The sequence below is a fragment of the Falco punctatus genome (genome assembly GCF_963210335.1).
Source record: "Falco punctatus genome assembly, chromosome: 3".
In the NCBI taxonomy this organism is placed as follows: domain Eukaryota; kingdom Metazoa; phylum Chordata; class Aves; order Falconiformes; family Falconidae; genus Falco; species Falco punctatus.
This window is the reverse complement of record NC_137582.1, coordinates 51,307,904-51,325,892: the sequence shown is the minus strand read 5'-3', so window position 1 is coordinate 51,325,892 and position 17,989 is coordinate 51,307,904. Positions and strand designations below refer to the sequence as shown.

The 17,989-nt window shown below is 40.0% G+C and overlaps 1 protein-coding gene across 3 annotated transcripts in view; it reads right to left on the bottom strand.

Annotated features, from left to right (window-relative positions):
- LOC308061478 (ethanolaminephosphotransferase 1-like) overlaps nucleotides 1-17,989 on the bottom strand; it is a 65,455-nt gene that overhangs the window by 12,645 nt on the left and 34,821 nt on the right. For all 3 annotated transcript variants that reach the window (XR_013927242.1, XM_080381511.1, XM_080381512.1), the window contains exon 6: nucleotides 10,012-10,120. Coding sequence is in view for 2 of the 3 variants with exons in the window: in XM_080381511.1 (XP_080237637.1) it covers nucleotides 10,012-10,120 (109 nt within the window). In the remaining variant the exon portion in view is untranslated. The remainder of the gene's footprint in view (nucleotides 1-10,011; nucleotides 10,121-17,989) is intronic.

The following is a 17,989-nucleotide window of genomic DNA, read 5'->3' as shown; positions in this document are numbered from 1 at the left end:
AATACATAAAGGCAATTAACTTCAAACGGGTCTGCCTATATTACTGGGGAAATAACAGTTTATAGTTCAATATACTAAAGTTCAACTAATGACCTGCTTTGCTGATAAAATAGCTGAAATTAATTCATTTTCATGATAAAGCCATCATTTGAATGAGTAATGTTTTTTACTCATTTTTTTAATACTGGAGCTCAGCTTTAACCCACAAAGGATAAGGAATTTGCCCGTGCTAACATCGCATCTACCTGCACTGCTGCTAGTATTACCAACACGTGCCAGCAACCCCAGAGCTGCCTAAAGTTGTACCCTGTCTAAGACCCACATCCAGAATACATTGGTCCACCCAATGGTCAAAGAAAACCTCCAGCAACAAGTGGAAGTTCAAGATCTAAACAAAAAGCCACAGTTATCAGTCAGCCTAACTGGGTGAAAATATCTGTGTATACAGACTTTTTAAATCTCTGCGTTTCCCTGCAGAGCTCTTTGGGTTTGGGTGGTTCGTTATTTTCCCCACTTTCTATGTAGCAAGGGCTTTTCCCCATTTGTTTGCTGCTCGGAGATTGCTCTGAGTAGCATATTTCTGCCTAGCTTTTGTATTATAAGGCATGAAGATTGGGTTTGGTGCACTAAATTAATACATATTTAATATTTTGTAATGGGCAAGAAAAGCACTCTAATGATGTAAACCTCCTTTTTTTCACCTTAAAAAGTTCTTGTTTAAGAAATGCAGCGTACTGTTTGTACAGAAAAGTAGCAAATTTTAATCTCACTACTAGAAATAATTATTGGAAATATGGAAGAATAAGAATGAATAGAGGAAAGAACTGATTTTGGATGACTTAGTACTGGGGCTAACGTGGCATAGCAGTCTTGAGAAACATCAGCATTTACCATTCAGTCTTCGTCAAAGACATACCCAAGTGTTTAGCACACTCTGGCCACAGTGGCAACTCAAGAGAAGGAAAACTAAAAAAAAAAAGCAAGAATAGTGGAGATAAGAATTGTTGGAAAACAGAATTAGTAAAAAGGGGTGCAATAGATAATATATTTCTCCAGTCTTTCTGGTTATCTTTTAAAGAGGAGGAAACAAAAAATTAGAAAGAAAGAATATCCAGCCTGTAAATAATTTTGGGTATTGCATTTTTATGTGTTTACTTCTTGGTTTTGCTTTTTAAAACAAGTAAGAGAAACAGCTCTGCATCTTTACCATTGCAGAAACTCCGTATCAAACAGCTGAAGGAGGTGCAATTGAAGTAATATCCCAAGTATTTTGTAAATATATTTCTAAAATTCACAGTCTTAGTGCCTTCAGAGTGATTTGTGTTTAATGTGCACTCCAGTTAGCTATGTTTTCTATTAGGCAGGGAGGGCTAGTTCAATAAAATCTTGAGTTACGTACAGCAGTTCCAACATCTGTATCACATTAGAGCAGACATGAGACAAAACATTGACTCTTGAGGTTAAATCTAAATTTCCTGCTGCAATCCTGAAGTTTTGATTTGTTAGGAGAAAAGCAACCGAGAGGAACAGAAATAGAGACTCGAACTAGAAATAGAATTCAAAGAGCGATGGTTGCCAACAATTTGTTATTTTTATGAAGTGCCATTTTAGTTAGAAATAACACACTGACCACAAACAATCCCCCAGCTAGCTAAAAGCCACTTTCCGAATGGGGCAGTTACACCAGTTACTCCTCTGTACTTTTATATGTCTTCACTTTATACAGAGTGAGAGCTGAGGATGCAGTAGGGAAAGCAAAGGGTGTTCCCCTGTTGCTTATGGGATTTTCACAATTCCATCATTTCCTACAACATGTTGCTTTCCCATCTTTTTTTAGCTAAGGAGGCCTGGCTTGGGGGCTGCTTTTGGTACTCATTAAGTCTGCTTTTTTAATTGGCATTAAGGATCCCTTTTGTGCCCAGGGCTAAACTGCTGCTTCCGCATTGCTGCCATTCCCTGCTGGTCTGGGGAACAAAAGGTGCAGCCTGGAAAGCAAACCCACTGCTGTCCCTCTGGCGCTCAGCCACCCAGGCACTGCCCAACTGATGATGATGGAGCTTTTTTTTTTTTCATGTCCTAAAAGCACATATTTTATTTTAAAATCATTTAAAAATCAAGTTTAGTGCATTAGAAGTTTTTAACACCTTACAGAAAGTTGAAATTCCTCAAGTGTTATTAGAAGTATTACTGCTCTTCCAGTATTTTTAAATTTCTCCATTAATATTATCCCCCATTTTCCAGCTGATTTGAATTCTGAGACCCAAATGGAAGAACACAGGCCTGTATTAAAGGCAGAAATACTAAAGCACAGATGGGTGGCACAGATACACACAGGGAATTCTTGTGTCATTCTAGGCTGAAGGTGTCAAGCCCAAATCTTTGGATTTAGGTACAGTCCTATGGTCAGTCCTACGCCTTGTGCTATCTTGACTCCCTTTTCAGAAAAATTAGCATTTGCAAAGCTCTTTATCAGGAATTAATTTGCCCTTATTAAAAAAATACCACCCAACCTAAAACAAAACCCCAAAACCAATGCAGTCAGAAATTCAGGATTAGCCACATGTAAGAAATAAAGGCATTATCTTGTTTTCCAAATAGATATATACATAAACACACTGATACATACATACACATACATACACATATGTATATAGATATTTACACACGTGTGTAAAGAGAATCAAAGAGAGAACTCCCATCAATTTTAGTCACAACTTCAGATTTCATTTGGTGCTTTCAAATTCAATTCCCAACAGTAAGATGTTGTGTGACATAGCTGAGTGAATTAAAAGAAAAAAAGAAAAAAGCTAGCATGTGATGGATACCATGGTACATTTGTGTCCTATATTACTCTAGACTAACAGCAGTGTATTTAAGTTTAGTTGTATGAGGGCATCTTAAACCCTCATGTAACTAAACTTAAGAGTACTGCGGACCTGAGACAGTCAGGTTGTTTCTGTTCCACACTGCAGTTAACTTCACGTGGCTGCCGTACCTGAGCTAATTTAGGCATTTCTGCAAAATACAGACTTAGTCATTGTAGAGAAAAAGAGGGTTCAGCCAGAAATGAACTGCTGACACTACTTGCAGTTCTAGAAAATGCTATTTCGGTAACCAGGAGAAGAGCACCACACTGGCGTTCGGACCAAGGTAGAAAGACTACCGCAGATAGCCAGGCTCCTGAACACACTGAACTTCACAGACTGTGAGCACCACTAAATAAAGAAGCAACTCCAAGCAAGTAGCCAAGACACCTAAACCACTATTTGTAAACAAATTATACTGCTTCAAAGGAAGAACAACATTTATCTTAGTTGTTTATCTCCCTCACACCTTTGCTATTGGAAATCGTGTTTGTTGGCAAGTCCCTGGCAAGTGAACCATCCTTAAACTGTCCTAAGAAAAGCTTTGAAATATTATTTGTTAAGAATTGGCTCTTCCTGATATCTAAAAGTTCAAAAATTACACGGTGCAATACAGAGATGTAATTATAGGTGAACACCACACTGGAAACTGTGGGAATTCATTCAGAAAAGTACCCTTCCACATCTGCTGTGCGCCCCCAAAAAAAGACTCCCCAGAGCATCCCCCCTATTTGGGAAGCAGTGAAGAGGTCTGTGCAAAGCTTCTCATGGGCATACTGCAGAAGTCGAGCTCAGTAAAAATCAACTCTTTAACAGCAGGCAGTTGTAGTTGCACTTCAACCTACAAATTAAATACTATCACCCTCCTCTCTTTTTCTTCAATTGCCCACACCTTCACGTGGCTTTCTTTGACATACTGCTTGGCCTTTCTGTCTCTAGGTTAATAATTCATCATAGTCAATGCTTGCTTTAAAGAAACGGGATGTTATCATTTACCTTTCTTAGCCACCACAGAAAAAATTGTGATTAAAACTATTTAGGCATCAGTATTAGTTTGGGAAAATCTTTAAACAATTTTCTATGTTTTTTTCAAAATTTCTTCCACATTTAGAGCAGCTAGACACGTGAAAATAACACACTGAATGTTTAGCACACTGATCAGCGCTTGGAAGCAAGCTTCAACAAAAGGTGAACATTTAAAAGTATTTGTAACTGGAACAGCAGCTCTTTATGGAACAGTGTGATTTTCTCAGGCATATCTTGAGAAGGCAACTCTTTTAGTTGCTTGTGCAAACAGATAACTGCATATTGAGCTGTCCACTAACTATAAAATTATGTTTTATTATTATATAAAATGGCAAACTTAAAACCACTTAGTAATTAGGGGAGAAAAAAGCTTAGAAAATGAGTATATAATTTTCAGACTTAATTGAGCCTGTAAAGTCTGAATACATTAAGCAATTTAAGGACAGAAGAAAAATACATCTAAACATATCAACACAGTATGAATTGAATTTTACAGGGATTAAGAGCACAGTGTAAACATGAGCACTGTATTCATGCACAAAGTTGATATATGTTTTGGACATTTAGCATCTAAGATACTTCTTGAGTATAAAGATTGTAAAGGGATGCATTTATCATGCCTGTTGATTTCATAGCTTATTTTCAGTGTCTAAGGAAGTACACACCGCATTTATCTCTCTTGAACTGAGCTGTAAGCTAACAATTAGCATTTGGAGGGATTTAGCGCAGCCTGAGAAATTAGTTTATGGATATAGATGTTTCTTTTATGTGTTCCTGTTCACACAGCACGTACACATCATTCTCTTTTTCCGGGTACAGGAAGAATCAAGGACCAGGGAAACAGAGCCTTCACTTGTAAAGTCCAGACTGACTTGCAGAAAGCCTCTGCCAGGTGAGCTCCTTTGTTTGACTTTTTGTTGGGGCTCCCACCACCCGTGAGATGACTCCTTGCAGCTAACAGCACCAAACCCATCCCCACTTGTAATCAGCATCCCGTGACACTGCTCTGCCTCCGGCCTTCAGCGCTCCAGTTTTCTGGGTTATTGTTCTGACTGGTTCGGATGAGTTACTCCAAACATGAACTCAGCTGCTTTTTATATATATCTTGGGTGACAGGTGAGCATTTCACACCCTTTACTTCAATGAAGTCTCATACAATCTGTCTCAACAATGCTTTAATAAATGTTAAATTGGTGACAGACACATAACATAGAAGCCAACTCATGTTAACCACACTTTTCAAACAAGGCTAGTCAAAGCCTGTTGGAGTGATAACGTTTTGAAAACCTATCACATAACGTTTAATCATTCAACTATCCATCAGTAAGGCAGAACCATCAGCCACTTTGCAATGGGAACTATAGGAAATCACTACAGAATGACTTACCCCTATGAGGCAGAAAGAATTTATGATTTGACCATGCCCTCCTAAACATTTTCTGACACTGAAAAAAAGAGCAGGCTGCTGTATAATTAACCACTGCAAGGACTTCTGTGTCTTCCTTTGACACACAGGACACACTGCAAGGACAAAGCGCTGTTTTTTAGACAGACAACTGTGCTTTCCCACTATGACAGGATTCAAATACTTGACATGTTTCAAATGTTGTGGCTTGGCTTATCATTAGTTTTTTGTTGCTACTATGTTTTCATTCATTTATTTATTTAATCTTCATTTTATATACTTAAGTAGCTCAGAGAAGGAGTAAACCTCAAGGAACACACTGCAAAAGTCAGCATAGAACTCAATCCAATACACATCACAGGAAAAAATTCTGAATGCTTTGGCCCCATCTCTAAAAGAAAGTTCAAGATTCAGATCTCTGACAGATGTTATTACTCCATTCACATTTCAAGTTCAAACTTGTACTTTGAAAATTTGTCTCAGCTTTGCCACAGCCTTCAGTAGCCAGATCTGGGCACTGTTGACCAGATCGACTGGACTCAAATGTGCCACCATGTCTTGATTACGGAAGCGTCTGCCCCAAGTGACACACACTGATGCAGTACAACATATCCACTCTATGGTCTGGTGGTCCTTTAACCACAAAGCTTATTCTTGTGGTTGCAATTAATACCGAGGAGGAGCAGGAATCTTCCTGTGCATCCAGGAGTCGTGTTTCCAACCTGGCTTCCTAAGGGATGAAGCTAATGTGATAACACTTTAATTGTTTGTGTGCATCCCACCGTAACTTCTGAGCTCTCTGGACAAATTTAGTAGACTGAAATAAATTTCCAGTGAGTTTCAAGGAAATGAACAGTCAGGTAGAGGAGAAAAGACATATAAATGTCTCCAGTGAGGAGAGGATTGCATACCAAACTCAAATATTATTAGACACAATAAAATCTATCCTAGAGAGCAAGTATGAATGTCCCAAGAATGGGAAATGCTTCATTCAGAACATGCACCTATTACAGGTCATCTGATTGCAATGTGAGACAAAACCCATCATCAATTAGTAATGCTGATCCCTGAACTACTGATGTTTACCTGTCAGTCAAAATCTTATGAAGTCTATAGCATCATTTGTGGTACTAGACTTTATGTGGGGAATTGACTGTTTTAAAATGTGTACTGTAAATATTTTATATTGCTCTCAACCTGACAGCAGAGTGACAGGGAATGCTAGGCATTTGGGATACCCTGGAGGGGTGAAAATAAATGAGAGCTCTCACCCCAGTGCTGCCCTTTGAAGGGACTCTAGTTAGGCAGATAACACTATGGGACAATTGAGGTTAAATCCCAAGAGAGCTTTGGGAGTGCCATCCACAGGAGCCTGGCTGAGAGCAGAAGTGATTAGTTCCAGCTGCGCACACAGGCACATACCTTTGGAAAGGTCTGGCTGCTATCCTGCTAGGAGAGAAAAGGCATTTCTGTCTAGCAGCCAGGACAACACACTCTGGAAACAGGAGAATGGCCGCCTTCGTCTGTTTGGTGTCCAGCTAGGTGTGTGTTTTGGAGCTGCAGGATGGAATTGCATTCACTTCCTGTGAAAATTATGGGGTTTTGTTCACTGGGTAGCTGAAACATTCCCATAAAATACTATGCAGAAGTTTCTCTGCTTCACAAGGGAGTCCTCTGAGGTCACTGTTCAGCAGCCCAAAGTTTGACCTTCCCACAGGTGTTCACAGTGTGCTAGACAGTTCCCAGGGACATACGTAAAGCTCTCTTTTGGGAGGCTTTCCTAAGACATCTAATCTAAACACTGGTATTGCTGCACTTTTATGTATATCTTTGTGTGTTCTGGCACCTGATAAAAATCCCATTATTTTCAGCAAGTGAGTGTCACCTGGCAATACCACAGCTTCCTCCAAGGAGGTGCTTTTGCAGAGTTCATCTTTAGGTTATACGTGGGCTGTTCTTTTTCTTGCCCCCCTCCCGAAACTCCAGGAAAAACATCTGAAAAACTCCACTCTTGTGCATATCATTTGGACTTCTTCCCACTACATAAGGTACTAGCTAAAGCCCAGCTGTTCTTGGAGAAGTGGCGGCTCAGCAGCTGAACTCCTGTTGTGTACAGAACAGTAAAACCACAAAACGAATGCCAAGTATTGATGGAGCAGCTACAGGTTCATTGTTAGAAGGACCACTAGTGACTACTAAATGCCATCAGATGGTTAAGGACAGCCAGTTATGGTTTAATGGCTCCTCTCAGGGTCCTGGGAAACTAACTCATAAAAAAACAACAGAGGCCCACTACATCACTTTGCTTTTTAACTAGCCACAAAAGTTATGTGCCTAGTTTTATATATATCTCTGAGCACGCCGGAGAGTGGGCTCTGATACAAATGGATCTGACTGAGCAGGACACGCTGCATCCTCTCTAAGGGAGAGAATGATTTAATCTTCCCGGCTGCACAGCCCTTGGTGTGGGTTAGACTGATACTTTTTCTGCAATCACAGTGGTGTCCTGCAATTTACTACAAGCTTCTAAAAACTCTATATATCGATATTCACCACACATAGGTTATCCAGCGATAACCACCTTCATCACTATTGCTGAGCTGAGGTTCAAACCTGTGGTGAAACGGCAGTGCTTTATGGATCAGCATGATCCTCAGTGGAAGGATTCTGCTTTTTTAATACTTAAATTTAGCACCTGTTTTTAAGAGATTTACTAAGCACTGTGACGCTTTTGTAATATAGAGTCAACCAAGATAATCTCTTGCCCATATTTAACTATAATTAAGCTGCAAAAGTTGCCCTGTTAATGGCCTTGTGGATAGTTGTGTGAGAGACAGTATTTTCAAATAAATCTTTTGGCTCTTACATCTGCTCTGCTTGAGACAATGATGGAAGAAATACTCAGTTCTCTGCTCATGGAGCCATTCACGCAAGCACACTACGTGAGACAGAAGCAGTAACTCTTTCTAATGCTAATGCAGTAGTGCATCAAACCTTCTTTTGCAGCTGCTTTTAGTAGAGTATGAAAAAGGATGCTCGCTTCTGCAGATTTGATGACATTGACATGCTTCCCTACCACAAACCTTCCTAACATGTTGAACAGTTTGAATTAAACCTTCATCCATGGCTTCCCAAGCACAAGAGAAGCCATCAGTGTACTACTCACTGAACAGGCTGTCATGTGCCTCGGTGACAGGAACAAAAGCAGCAATGCACATAGCACAGAACAAGCGTGTTCAATGGACTAGCCCATGCTAGCACGTAATGCCAACACAGGCCTGACCTGCCGCTTCTGTGTGAGCCAGCATCCATCACTCCTGGACCTGTGGTGCTCCTCTGAGAGCACAAATCACTCCCTACCCCTCAGCACCCTGCCAGCCCCCAGAGGGTGTGTTATTCTACACCTCTGTCAAGCTGAATAATTAGTTGACTACTGAAAAGGCGACCATTAGGGGTTTTTTTCCCCTTCCTTTCTTTCCGTTTATCAGAGTGTCTAAAATAGAAGAAGACTGTACAATCTTGGTCACACATGGTCAGTTGTACACTCTGGCTAAAGCCCAAAGGACTGTCAAAACCATGTCCCTGAAGGCACAGCCTGAATGCAGGGTCCTTTCCAATCTGAGGATTCTTGGAAGCACTGCTGAGGCTGGAGGTTGTATCTGCTGGAGACGTTACCGTGGGAAAAGGTGGTGAAAGCACAAGTCAATGCAGTGGATTCAAAAGTCCACCCACTCATAAGGGACTGTAAGCTTCATGCTACATATCTCAATCTCCTGAACTCCTCTAGATTTGGATTAAGAATGAATTGCAAACACTTTATCTCTAAATGAAATGCGCAGATAAGTCCTGGGTAGAGTCGGTGTTGGGTATGCACCTATATCCAAGTCGTCCATTTGGCTCAAGGACTGAGGGTGTTTCTTGGGATTTAAGTCTAGACTGTCTGTGTCAAACAGGTTTTTTTTAGCGCCCTCTTCTCATCGCTTGCACAGTCATATAAAAATCCCTATATGCTAATTTCTTCACCTTCCAAGCAATACATCAAAGCTATTTTGCATACGCACATTTTTAGTTAAGACTACCATGTTTTTAATTCATTAAAATGTAACTACTCTTGTTCTCAGTCTAGCTATAGCAGTTGAAAAATGTTCTATGCTTACTTCAAACTACACTCACAGTATCAAATAATGAGTAAATAAGCCACTGCTGTATATGAAAAATGCATGACTTCTGTTCAGAAAGTAGTACTAAATTTCTAAAAAAAGAGCTTAGAAACCACCTGGCTCTTTTTCATATTTACAGTTGTGCCTCCTAAGATTATTTAAATAATGCCTTTATTCCTTCTGTCCGTAATGTTTTGGAGCATAGTGTGCTGCAGGCCAAAACATTAAACTTATATAAAGTTAAATCTGAGTGATATGAGGAGTTCCTGAGTCTTTGAGAGCCAGCCAGCCAGCGCACTGCACTGAACTGCACGTGCAGGTAAGAAACGTTTTCTGTATTATTTGTGGGCAACAGCAATTCAGTGAGGAAAAATGTCTCCAAAATGATCTACTTTTTAAAAGTTTTCCAGTATCAGCCCTTTTAATCAGCTCTATTTACATGGGGTTTGGACTAGCCAACACTTAGAAAAAGGAAAAAAATATGAAGGAAAAAGAAGAAATATCTAATCAAAATAATTAAAAAGTATTATAGTTTTGCATGGATCTGGACACTTACCTATAAGCAAGATTACTAATGCGTCTGTAATGTAATAACCAAAGAGGAGAGGTTTCTGCCAGACTTCCACACCAACAACACCAGTCAGCAGATATGCTGCTATTAATACCTATAGAAAAGGATAACATATTTTCAATCCTTTGCTTCTAAAGGCACCGAATTTTGTTTATCATCTGAATACAAATGCAAGAGTAAATAAAATCTGTTGGTTTACTTCTGTCTCCACTTTACAGGACCTGATGCTGCCATCCCAAAACAACTACTTCTAAGCAGTGAAGCAGCTTCCAGGGTCACCAACAAAATTATTTAAAACATATGAAATACAGTAAGAAAGCAACTTCCCTACTAATGTGTGCATCTGCTTGCATGTGGTCAGTATTACTGACTTACCTTTTCAAAACACATAATTTCTAAATCCCTTCTTAATGCAGGTCTCCCCAGTGCATATGCACTCTCTTGTATTTGCATACAGACTTCAGAATTAGCAATGTGGTTATTTTGCAGCTCAGTCCCCTGAACTGATCATATAAGAATAACTGGGGGGGGGGGGGGGGGGGGGAGGCAATCTAAGCTCACCTGAAATAATAAAAAGGTTTAAAAAGTTAAATTGAATGTGAAGAAATAAAAAGAAGGGGAGGGAGCTGAAGTCTTCCCTGATTTTTAATTCGTTTCACAGATAACATTGTTACAGGACACAAAAAGAAACATTAAGAGTGAAAGGACGCATACAGAAGACTCATGAGTCACTTGCCGAAGTGCCACCAGCTTCAGCAGAGATGTAAATGTAATGTTTACTGTCTCTTCAGGATTAATTTTGTGACCCAGCTGAGGTCAGAAATCTTATTGCAGTCAATACCCTACAGCTCCTAGAGCAATACCTTTCACACCCATTGTACTACCTGTAGCAGCACCACCTCCGATTTATGGCACGAATTCATTAATCATTTTAGGTGTTTAACATGCAAATGCAGTACTGAACGTGGCTCAGTGGTTCCCAAGCCCTTGTGCCTTTGATCCCACCTCCTCAAGGGACCCCTCTCCCTCCTGAAACTTGTTTCCTGGCTCAGCCTAGGCCACCCACCCCTGCAGCCCCTTCTGCTGCTGACGCCCAGCGAGCAGGACTGCTGCCCTGCTCTTTCTCTAGGCTGTTTTGTTCTCAGATGTTTAGTTTTGCTATAGGACTCATAAGGGACTGTAAGCTTCATGCTACATATCTCAATCTCCTGAACTCCTCTAGATTTGGATTAAGAATGAATTGTGAACACTTTATCTCTAAATGAAAACAACTACGTTAATTATAATGCCATTTAGAAGACTGCATAGTCATCTATTTATTCCTACGTAACATTCAGTAACCTTTATATTTTCCATTCAATACAGCTTCTGACTCTGGGATGATAAATATTTGACAGCTTTACCTGCACAACAGATTTTACCATTTTTTTGTTTAGTTTTTTTAAATACTCATTTTTCACTATGTTATGGGGTTTCTTCATTTTTAACATCAATAAACACATTTCCAGTCTTCTATTAAATTAATTACTTCATTCTAAAGGAACACTGAAAATCTCTTTTTTGGATAACAGCCTGTTTAAGATCACAGATTAGTAGCAGAGCACTGATGTCACTTAAACTCCCTATTACTCGTAAATATCACTACATTTGACATCACTGACTTCTCTGTATCTAAATTCAAGATTCTTCCCCTGTTGGTATGTTGCTCTTTAAGAATTTTGCTTGAATACATCATTGCAGAATTGGATGTTTGAATTGCCTCTGCAAGAACAAGCAGCACAACAGATCTGCAATGGAGAAGGGCAGATGCTAGTATGAGAGTTACATCTTGGGCCATCGAAGACAGTGAGTCAAGTTTTGGTCTAAAGGAAGGACATGTACAAAGGGTTCTGCAAGCAACTGCAACAGACCTAACATTTGGCCTTCTGAAGAAACTGCATTATGTTATCCATAAGACATGACGGGTGGAATCCTGGCCCCGTCAAAGTTGATGGCAAAACTCCAACTGGCTTTCATGGAGCCTGAATTTACCCTCACATGTTGCATTCTGAACTGACTTTCTTGGCAAGTGATAAAGGAGGAACTGCAGTATTATCTGTTATTAGTTAGTACTTTTGGCAGTACAGTCATAAGTATCACTGTCAGATGTCAGCACACCTCTAGGAACAGGAGTGCTTGCGCAACAGACTCTCAGGGGAATCCCCTGCCCTGGGATTCGGTGACGCAGCCCTCACAGGTTGAGACTGCCTCTTACTGAACAGATGTAGTGTATGAAAAAACATTCTTTGGCTTCAAATTTGTGGTGTTGTTTTTTAAGGACTCGTAACTTTGACTTCGCTGAGGCAGTCTCAAAGACCTCCTTTAGAAAGCTGGAAGAATGAGAAAATGTCTCCATCCTTTGATCTAAGCTATAGTGTGACAACTGAAGATTTTCAGGATTATTAGACAAAACATAAGTACGTTAATCAGCTGTATAAACTGTTTTTAAAATCACTGCTAGTAAAAAAAAAGAATTAAATGTCAAGCGGTGTTTTTAAGTGCAACTGAATGATTCTACTTAAGACAAGATGGCCAGGCTTTTTACTCATCTCTCTGGCATCAAACAGCTTTAGTACTTTTCAGATATAAATGTAGTCTTTAGCAAGGAAATATATTTGCAATCTTTTGTAAAATGAGAAGTCCAAATCAAGTAACACAAATAAGGACTATATAGCAAGTTAGCATCAGATGTGTACAATCCTGGATTCCAATTCACTGCAGCATCTGACAAGGAAAATTTTTCACTTGCCAAGGCCTTACCTATGAGGAGGAGGAGTACTTATGCAGTCAAAAAACTGGAAATACATGGTGGTAATTTGTAGGCCCTTTGATACAGCTGAACAGCGGGACAGTTGGCTTTTGAGCAGTGGCTCCCTATCTTGTCACAATTTAGTAAATCACAGCGACATAGTCACTTTTGTCCCTCTGTAAAATCAGTGTACATCTTTAATATGGCATTGGGAATATTCTAGCAGTATATTCCCTAACTGCTAAAAAGCAGTATAATGCCTCAAAATTTTCTAGCTTCTAGCGTTTTAACTATTCTCTAAAATATCTGATTTTTTTAAAAATCACCATCTCTTTCATGTTTTCCAGTTACTTCAGGTGTAAGATTTGTGACCAAAATATTCTAGATTGTGTGTGTGCATACACACATTGTTTCTCTCCCTAATGATCCACCATTTCTGTTTTATACACAGGCACACTGAGTATGCTGTGTGATGTACTACACAGGAAAAAAAAAATCAAACATTTTCTTATCTTTTTTAAAATTATTATGTCTACGCTTTTAAATTGTTTGATTCCACAAAAAATGATGTTAATTTCAGTGTAATATTCAATTTCACTAGCATTTTCCAATGGCATTGATTGCTTATGTGTTGAAATATCTTCCATTAACACAGTACTCAAAATTAACGTCTAGAGAACAAACTAATTTTAAATACGTTGTTTTTTGCCTCTAAAAATATACTTCACACTTGCCTAAAAAAGTAAGAACTAATGATTTTCGATAAGTGAGTTTCAATAGGAGTTAGCTATAGTGTAATGTATACTTTTTCCTTTCTAATTTTTTTTTTCAGTATTTTGTCTTTCAATAAATAAAGCTGGAAAATTTAGCCTATAAAGATAGGTTTTTATGTATCTTAAAAAGGTCATTTTGCATTTAGATATGCAGTATGTGATAAGTAAACAGCTAAAGGCATGTGGAAGATTAATTAACCAAGAAAGGTTTGAGGAGAATCATAGCCAACTGGTTAAGAACGAAGGAATCTGCTGCAGAGCGGGCCTGTGCCTCACAAGTTCTTCCATTTAAATTTCCCATGGAAACACTATGGGGGTTCCCTCAGATAACTGAGTAGCGAGTTTGGTTTCCAGCTGTGCCAGGAGGCAGCTGGAGCAGACACCATAGCCTGGCCAGCACTGCTTCCACATGGCCACCGGTTCTTTTACTTCAACCGGTTCCAGTGCACTCCTACCTTTGGAACTAAATAACAATCGATATTACCTCTTCACAAAAAAGGCTATGCTTTCCACAGACACTTCAAATTAAAAAACTCTGAAAGTGAGTGTCTTTAACTAAAATAAAAAAAATATTCTGGATCCTGATAACACGACCAAAGAATGACACCTTTGCATCCTCATTTTTCTCTTTAACAGAGACTTTTTTTTTGCCCCTCAGAAGAAATAGAAGGTTTTTAAAGATGTGCTGTGCATTTGCATTGCTCAGGATTTCTCTGCCAGCTCTTGAAACACCGGGTGCCACAGCACTTCCCGGGAAAAGGCCATATGAAACATATTTCAGCATAAATTTTGTAAACTGCTTGTCAAAAGAAAACCTGGTATATAGCATCCAAAAAAACCTTACCCTGTTTTGACTGAAAGGAAGGAGAAAAGTAAGTTCTACAACGTTTCAGTCGTTACCTGCAACATATAGTTCATTTATTCAGAGTTTTGAGGCAGGCAGAGTGTTCTCCCTGGGAGTTTAGGTGGGGCTGTCCAAAGCCATTGGGCAGAAGCAGCTGGGAAAGCATCTCAAACCAAAAACCTGGGGCTTGCAGTCCAAGCATCCTGGCCTTCAGGCATGACTGTATATAGGATTTCTGGTTATCCTCTCTCTACAAGGGCAAGCGCAGGGGCAGAGAACTGCCTGCTGACCTTCACATTTGCTGCCTGAGCTTTTGTGCTTTTTTCAAGCTTGCCCTCTTGGCTGGGTAGTGAGAGGAAGGAGTCTGGAATCGGCTGGATCACTCCAGCAGCTCATCTTTTCACTTTTAAACTTTTATTTAAGAATATAAAGGGTATCTCCCTGTTATGCTTAAGGCAGCAGTGATGTAAGCAGAGGTATCACTACACCGTATTAAGGAAAAATGAACATTTTGTTCCCATACTATGAACTCAACGGCAGTGGCTTATGAAAAGCAACAGCAGGATTATGGGAGCATTTTGTTAGGGGAATATTAAATTTTTCAGGAAGAAAATAGATTTTTTTTAAAAAAAACCAAACCAAGATGTCTGTGAAAATTAACATATGGCAGCAGCCTGACATTTTAATTTCTCAGGAAAGCTCTGTCTTTTTTTCTCCAAGAAACTTAATTTGCAGATATTAGGTTTCTTTGGTTGGGCTTGTGACAAAAATAAAAGCGATTATTTTCACAAGACGTAACCAAGAGAATTTCTCACAGAACATTGCAAAGATTTCTTTTTTAGCCTTCTCTTCAGCCTGTGATTTTGGGATTTCTATTAGGTATGCTTACTCAAAAGTATATGAAAATTGTCTAGATGTTATGGCGTGAACAGGCTCCTCTCCCTTTCCACCCGCAGAGGAGTCAGCACAAGATGGCTCCTTGCGCCGAAGGGAGAGGGAAGAGTTTTTACTGCTGCAGACGCCGCCTCCTTGATTCTGGATCTACAAACACAGCAGCCCTCTGACCAAGCATCTCTCAGGCACATTACAGCCATTTTTCAAGTTTACAAACCACAGCTTCCTATGAATGGCCGTCTGCTGTAATCAAAGCTAATTGGAGTGCCAATTACAGCCCAGCTAGCGTAATTAGGTTACCGATTCTGACGAGTCATCAAGTCATAGAAAAATGTGATCTGCATAAGCCCCACCAATTTCTGTATTTATAATGAGGTATTTTTTTCATGAGGAACAGCAGCTCTTCTTATACCGCAGCTAACACAGAGCCAGTGAGCGGGCTGTCTGTGTTTATGGCTGTAGCGGAGCTGACTCAGCAGCAGTGTCCTGGGAGCCACACGTCAACCAAGCTTTCATTAAGGTCAACAGTTATCTATTTGCACACTTATCCTAATTACTGTATTTCCTGAGCTTTGTGGTGATAACCAAGCCCAAAGTTCCTGGCTACCGTCAAATTTAAAAGCAGAAGCAGGGGACTAGACCACCTGAATGTCTGACATGCCAATGCAAGAGCATCATGTTGTCAGTGAAATTAGTGAAGACAGAGCAGAAAGGCGCATTCATGCAGCAATCCAGCTAGGAATGCCATGGAGGAAACAGCGAACTAAATGCTGGGAATCAGTCTGAAAGCAGCCTGTAAGCGCTTCTGCCCTCTCTGCCTCTGAATGTGGGAATATCTAGCAGAGAAGTGGGGGCGGAAAAAACAGCAAGGGGAACATTACCTTTCTTATCCATCATCAGACACCTGCCTACATCCTCAGTATCCTCTCCTCCAAGCAGCGGGAGAGCTACCTTTAATAGTGCACACATCAAACAAGATTTGCTGAATGGGTTTACAAAACGAAAGGCAAGGCAATTTTTGTAGGGGAATTAAGATCTTTTACTAGACTAGTTAGTACAGCTGGGAAAAATACATTATGTATTTTCTGGTGTGCATGAAATGTAGTTTGGACTAATGGAAAAAATACTATGTTGATCTACAAATCCCGTCTTGTCTGTTCACAGGCAATCACAACTACAGCCAATTGTTACAGATGGGAAAACTGACACACAGGTATTTCGGTAGTACAGTCTTCCACCACTGTGGATGATTGTGCTATACAGCATCAAAAAATCCTTACATCTACATGCTCATCATTTTGACTACAGGCAAATCATCACAGAAGTTACTGTGATGCAGTACAAGCATGCAGGACAGCAGTTCAGCACCAAGGGGGAACAGGAAATAGCACTTGTTAGCACCTTGCATCCAAGTTAATCAAAGCAGTTTACAAACTTCACTGAAATTCATCCTCACCACAAATCTGTCAGGCAGGGAAATTTTATTACTATTATTTCCCAGATGGGAAAGCAGTGACAGAGGCATGGGTCACTAAAAGGCACTGACAGAGTTAACAGCACTGCTCTATTACTTGTTACCCACTGCCGTATTTAACCACTAATACAGTTCAGATGCTGTAGCAATCCAAAAGAGCCTTCTAACCAGTTGCATGTATACCTATGGTGATCATCTGAGCAACAAGTGAAATTGATTTGAACATAGCTGTTCCTGTCCTGCTGGAAGAACTTCACTAAGAAGCCTTACTTATACATGGTTGAAACTTGCAGACCAGCTGGCTGCCTAATGTCTTAGTCCTGAGCCAACTTCTTCTCCCAGAACCCATCTTCTAGGGGATGAAACAGATGCACCACAGCTGGACCACCATCTCCGAGTTGTTCTCAAACCACTGAATTCTGATTATGTTTACAGCAATACATCTGCAGCCATTAATTCAAATACTGTATTTCCATTAAAACACATATTTGAATATTTGTCAAACTTCTTTTCAATTATGTATATTTGGCTGTACCTTCCATCTCATGCCTGTGACAGGAAGCTCAGAAGACTGGGACTGTGCTCCTCAGGCTGCAAGAGCCTGACTATCGTAAGAAATAGATAAGCCAGCCCAGAAATCCCAGCACTGGGCCCTTGGCAGTGCACTCAGCTTGTTACTGCTGTTACTCATTTGTCTGCTGAAGGCACCATGGTGCCCCAGGCATGTTTCTGAAGAGGTCCACCTCAAGGTAGGGCTGTAAGCCAGTCAAGAATTCAGCTGGGGTCCGGCTGTGGGCTGATACAATATTGACATATACTGAACATCATTCCCAGAGAGGAAACCTCTGCTGGTGTGACTTCAACTTTTTTCCAAGGGTAAAAATCACCTGACAACAGATAATGCTCCCTGTATAGGTACATTGCTATTTTCATTACCACATTTGATACAAGAGGCAGTAGAACTGAGAAGGTCTAGTATTGCATAACTGTGCAATTACTGTTAATAAATACTCCTTGGACTAATTCACATCATGCTTTAGAACCTAGTGTTGGTGGGAAAATTGTTTATGGCTTCAGATAGCATAATAATTTGTGTTAATACCACAAATCAAATACAGTTAAATGACATTCTCATCGGCACTGTCTGACTGCTAGGCTTGCTGCAAGCCTTTCTTTTTCCTGCAAGGCAA